This window comes from Stylophora pistillata, chromosome 5 (assembly GCF_964205215.1).
Source record: "Stylophora pistillata chromosome 5, jaStyPist1.2, whole genome shotgun sequence".
In the NCBI taxonomy this organism is placed as follows: Eukaryota; Metazoa; Cnidaria; class Anthozoa; order Scleractinia; family Pocilloporidae; genus Stylophora; species Stylophora pistillata.
Genome location: NC_142523.1, coordinates 11278894 through 11284893, shown reverse-complemented (window position 1 = coordinate 11284893; position 6000 = coordinate 11278894). Strand labels below are relative to the sequence as shown.

General features: G+C 37.5%; 1 protein-coding gene across 1 annotated transcript; it reads left to right on the top strand.

Annotated features, from left to right (window-relative positions):
* The first annotated feature begins 2278 nt into the window (after window positions 1-2278).
* Window positions 2279-5931, top strand: LOC148730267 (uncharacterized). Its single transcript, XM_088760981.1, has 5 exons — window positions 2279-2614; window positions 3850-3894; window positions 4353-4400; window positions 4802-4939; window positions 5738-5931. The coding sequence occupies exons 1-4, from the start codon at window positions 2533-2535 to the stop codon at window positions 4927-4929; spliced, it is 303 nt and encodes a 100-aa protein (XP_088617107.1). The 5' UTR covers window positions 2279-2532; the 3' UTR covers window positions 4930-4939; window positions 5738-5931.
* The last annotated feature ends 69 nt before the right edge of the window (window positions 5932-6000 follow it).

Genomic DNA, 6000 nt, shown 5'->3' with positions numbered 1-6000 from the left:
CTATCAGGGAAACCTGATGAAATGCTAAGGGGGGGGGGGGGGGAGCAGGGGGATGTAAACTGTAATGGACTGGCATCCCTTCCAGGGAAAGTAGCTATACTGTGTGAGTTAGCTCATAGTAAATTATAAAAAAAAAAGGGATCAAACTCGATGGAAATCGGATACTGTCCGTGTTAGCAGGGTTTTACTGTTGAAAGCAAGGAATGCATAATTTCTCAAATAAGTTGAAATACGGAATCTTTCAACATGCACTCAGTTGCAACGAGATAATAGTGGACATACTCAGTTGAAAGCGAACAGTGTGAATTTCCATTTTTCCAATCTGTTTTTGAAAATTGATAAATGACAAAAAGGATTTTGAGGGAAAAGTTGATCTTTTTTCGTTAACATTTGGATTCAGAACAGACAAGCATAAAGACTACATAACTGTATTAATAAAGTACTTTAAATTTATCGGAGAAGAAAAGATGATTTACACCTGAATAAAATTCAAGTTCAAAAGCGCTGACTTGGCCGCCATTCTGTTGTTTTGGTAACCATTATGACCGCCATGACGTAATGAGAACGCCACTAACGACTCACAGTAGTTCCCTCTTGTGAGGGGTTAGGGATCCCCTAAGTTCGCAAAGTATCATTAACGACGGTGGGTAGAGAAGGATAAAATATGAACACAAAGCAGGTGACACTGAATGCAAACAAATAAATGGAGCGAGACGCTACATCTCCGAAAAAGCCCATGAATAACTTATTCATATTTTTATAGCCACTTTTCTTAGTTCCGTTTTACCGTGATCCGTACTGTAAAAAGCTGGACTAATTAAAAGCGCGCGATTTATCAATTACATTCATGAGTTTAATATTCTGGCCCACTGAGATGCTTCGAAAAAAGATCTATGTCTGACCTTGGCAGTTGAAACTAGATGAATATTATTTACTCGGGGCGCGATAGTTTGAAAATAATAAATTTCCCGCCTAGCCACATCAGATTTCTGGTTTTTGAAAGTTACTACGCAAAACGTCAACATACCGCCCGTGAAATGAAAAATACACGAACTAGCCATTGTTTCTTTAAGTTATTAAGTTTGTAGAGGTGTCAAGACGGATACGGTAAGTCTATTGCGGACCGGTTCCACAATAATTGGAAGCAGGTCAGAGTATGAAGTCTGTAGATGAGCGCGACCATTCATAACGATAGTAATTATGTTATAGCAATTGGGTAGTCTCTAACTAAATTGATTTCGTTTGTAAGTTTGAATACATCTTCATACTAATTAGATGATTAATATCATGTCTTCGAACAGGTCCGAATAGGCAACAACACCTAACGTAAATCGACACAAAATAGTCATTACAAAGCGAAACTGGTGAGAGGCACAAATCGATTAAAAAAGGGGGCTTTGGTAGTCAGTACGTGCACACAATAAAAAAAAGCGATTAGTCGCAGTCGGCTACACCAGAACAATAGTACAATGATATCCCTTTTTTCCGACATCCCTTTTTTTTCTGACATCCCTTTCCCTTTTCTGTATAGTTTTACATATGCTTTTACTTATAAGATTATTAGACTTTGAATCTGTTCAGATATGACTCCGTTATTTATAGTTTTCCAGACGCTTTGACAAAAAAAAAGGAGTAGATGTGAGCCGTAAGTGAGTTATTTTGGATCGTTTTTTACGCTGTTAATATTTTGTATTGTAGAGAATTTTATGGAAATTATTGCTAAATAAAGATTTTTAATTAGGGTATCCTTTACATTACAATGGTGTTATACACGACTAGTCAATATGAAAAACATTATGTAGTAGCACGCAATACCTTGGTGGCTCAAAATTACGGATAACTTTCTATATTTTTCTAAACTAGCTGGGTTTACCTCATGCTGGATGAGTAATATGTATCAGATTATTAAAAACTAGATTTGATAAAAAGCAGAAGAGTATATGAGTGACAAAACTGGTTTAGACGCACCGATGGATAGAAATGGCGCGCTTTGCTCGCTGAACCGTGCAAAGAATAAAAAGATTGTGGATTAGTCGCGATCTACCAAACGAGCAGAAAGTGCATGGAAATGATTTTTTTCCCTTGAGGATGTCTTTTATACTACAAATGCTCGGCAAACATATCGCGCCATTAATATCACAATTAGGCTAATCATATTTTTCCGCGCAAAAGTTATTTTTTCCTATACGCATTCCTCAAAATTTACAAAGAAATGTCGGATTTTTAACAAGACTATTTACACTGACGTAAATCGATGTCAGATATCTTTTAGAAATAAAACTGGCTGTGCACACTTGTGAGTAAAAATGGCGGTCATTTCTTGCAGGAGTACGAAGAATAAAAGAATGAGGTTTGGTTGCAGTCCGCTAAACTTATACAAAAGCATGATTATTTTTTAATAAAAAATTTATTTTCAAAACGTACATAAATAAGTTCAGGAAAAAAGGGCTAGCTCAGTTTTCACTTCGACTTTGGTGAAGAAGAGTCTCCTCGCGTTTGATCTTCTGGTCGCACGGTTATTCTGCAGAAAAGATGAACGACTTCGTCCTTGCCTTAGTTCTTCTCGTTAGCGTCTGCTCGGCCGCTAGAGTGCCATTACTTCGTGAGACTGAAGGTAAGAACATTTTATTTCGAGTTGGCAGAGTGGTAGATATATTTATAGATCCTCACCCAGCGCGCATAATCAGCCGAGTTGGCGCCTTTCGATCAGTAGACTTAATGTTCGAAAAAAGTTAAAAGGTTCCAAATATTTTGACACTCTATGAAGGTTTTGAAGATACATTTTTGACTAGTGTTAAAATGCGAAGAAAAAAGTAAAGCCTGCATTTCTAGTCTTCTTTTTCTTTATCCTACCGATATTTGGCTAACATAGGCTGAGACCGTTTTGGCGCGCTTCAAGTTAGTTGAAGAAGAGGAAAAACTCACCACTCTTATCCATTTTCTTAGTTTGTATTTTGACGTAGATGTTAAAATTGTCTCGAAATAACGTTAACGACGATCAAATAATTTCTCTTAATGTCATGATTGTGTTTTTTCTTTCGAGTTGAGACATTTTGCGCGCGCGCGCGCAATGGCAGGGGTTCCGTGCCTTTTTTCTTGACATGATTAGGCGCACAAAATGATTCCTAATACTCTTCATATATCACAAAGTTACCAGACATGCATGAATGTTTTGTGATGAAAATGATTGCCTTGACTTGTTTTTCAAATTTGTTGTGAGTTGAGACGTTTTGCACGCGCTCAAAAATCGATCCAAGGAAAACAAATCGATTGGTCACCACCATTTTGATGGTGTACATTTTCGAAGTAGATCTAACTTACCTTTAAATGACGGCTAAGAGCAAATTATTTTATTATAATTTTTTTGCTGGGATTGATTTGATTTGATTTGTTATCATTTACAGGTAGAAAACTATTCCCGAGGTGTCTTAAGCCTGGCTTCGTAAAATTTCCAAAAAATTAAATATTGTAATGGCCCCTGAGTGAGCAACAAGCCAAAACAAAACAGCAGCATCAACAACTAATACATAACTTTTCTAAATTCTACAGCATTCGGTGGTTTCACACTAAATCATGGTGGGGGGGGGGGGGGGGGAAGGAAATTGAAAGCAATTTTGGCCTGAAGAGCGTCGGGGAATTTAAACGAGCGAATCTTCAAAAATGTAGATGCTTAGGAATTGCCTGGGGAGGTGAGGGGGCATTTGGAAGTTTAGAATTGATCGACGCATAGTTCTTAAAAGTGTGTTATACTCTTCATACATCACACAGTTACTACACATGCATCATGAATGGTTTGGGATAAAAATGATTGCCTTTTGATTCCACTAATTTTGATTTTTCGTTTTTAAGATGAAATAAGGAGCTTTCCGAAGCAAACGGAAAGGGATATCTCAGGTAAATCAGTCCGTTGATGTGAATTGAACCCAGTCTAGTCAATTGAGTATTTTAAGTAGAGCGAAACCTGGCAAGTGGGAAAAATTCCTATCAAGGGTAATTGTGTTCCAAAAGATAAACGAAGGGACCGTTCATTATTTTGCGCCTAAGAGGGGATTAGAAGATTTTGGTTGTGTCACGATAAAATTCCCCCCCCTCGTTTTTTTTTTACTCTTATGATCCTTTCTTATTGGAAGTTGATTGGAAGTCAATTTTCTATAGCTCCTCTCTTTAAACTCTGTTAGCGAAGACGGATCACTCCTCTGGTTCACCTGAAAACCACGTGATCCCCAAAATCCTTCATTAAAGTACTTGTGATTTCAAATCGACCCACGCTGCGTCTGATTTCGCATCAAATTGAACCCCACTCTCTTTCATTTATTCACTATTTATTCTCCTACCTACGTATGATTTTTCAGAGTTAAATGAAATTCCAATGGACGGATCTATTTGGAAACGCGGTGAACGTAAGTTGTACAGACTCTACCTAGCTTTAATTTGTTAGTCTTGATTTTCTACAATCGGCGATTTGTCTATAAAACACCTCACCAATGAGGTGAAAAGCTAAAACCAGTCATGAATTGTTCACTTCCATTTTCCTGCGCCTCAGGAAGTTTGCTCGTATGTTTTGAAAACTATCTTCGGCTCCTTAATCTGATGGCTGCTGTAGCTGCTACGGTTCAATCGATCAATCGATGAATCTCGTCATTGATCAATCAATATCAGTTAGTCAGCTTGTCAGTCAGCCAATCAATCATTCATTCAGTAAATCAGCGGTCAGTCATTCAGTAAATCAATATAATTAACAAACACATTACGAAGACTTTTATCTCCATATCAATTATTTGTTTCTGTGTTCCTATTTCAGCCAGCATTTGCCCCAACTGCAAGTCGCTAGGTCCTGGATGCTATTGTACCTACAGGCGTGACTATTGCCTTGCTTGGGGTTGTGGTACCAGCGGACGATGCAATGATGACAACTGTATTTCCATGTGAAATATATAAGGTAAAGAGAGCTTTCCCTTAAACTGAAGTTTGAACAAAGTGACATGTATCCCATGAACTCCCAAGATCTAATCAGTAATTCTCCTTACTTTCTGCCATACAATTCTTATGATGTTAGTTTGATCTCATTAGTTATTCTCCTTACTGTCTGCCATACAATTCTTATGATGTTAGTTTGGAGAATTTGTTATTGGATCAACTCATGATCCTTACAACAACAAACATATGAAACAAAAAAAAATGTGTTGTTTGATTTATCATCTACGGGTTTATGTCGAATTAATTTGATGGCCTGCTCCCAGTTGGCTTGTTAGCTCAATTGGTAGAGCGCTGCACTAGTATCGCAGAGGTCAGTGGTTCGAATCCCGTACAGGCCTGAAATTTTTTTCAGGTCTGATTTTCACTATTGCTCAAATAGTGCTTTACTGCGAAGGATCGTACACATAAACGTTTCATGATCCTTAATTGATATTTTCCTCTATTCTCATTACTTGTCTGCTTGATATAGTATCGATGTTGTAAGGAGAGATTCTGTCTTGGTCACTGATGGGAGTGTATGGGATGCAAGCCTAAATATATATATAGAACACCGCAAACCGTAGAACCATTAGCCAATCATCTCTTAATCTCAAATTAGTCGCGCCGCAGGAACACGTACTAAAATTGGATTTAAAAACGTTTTTACTAGAAGAGGGGTATTTTTGAGGGATAAGTTCTCTCACTTCATATTCTCTTCGCTGTCTATAATTGTTACCGTTCTTTGCTCTGCAATGCTCATTTCCTTTGTTTTCTCCATCAGGTGCAATTTACGTGGACAGTTTCAGCCTGATTTTAAGTTGCTTTTCAGAGGGAGTCGCCATGCACTTAGCACCAACGTGATTGTAGTCGAATTTTTTGTGTTTTCATTTCTTGTTTTTCGTTAGTTTGTTTGATGGCTGTAGATCTAGAGATTTTCAATGAAGAAGAACATTAAAAGTGTGTTATTTCAATCAAGATGACTGTGGCAATTTTCTTTCTCAATTTCTTTTTTTTTTTATCGCCACCACGTTGTAAGTTTTTCGA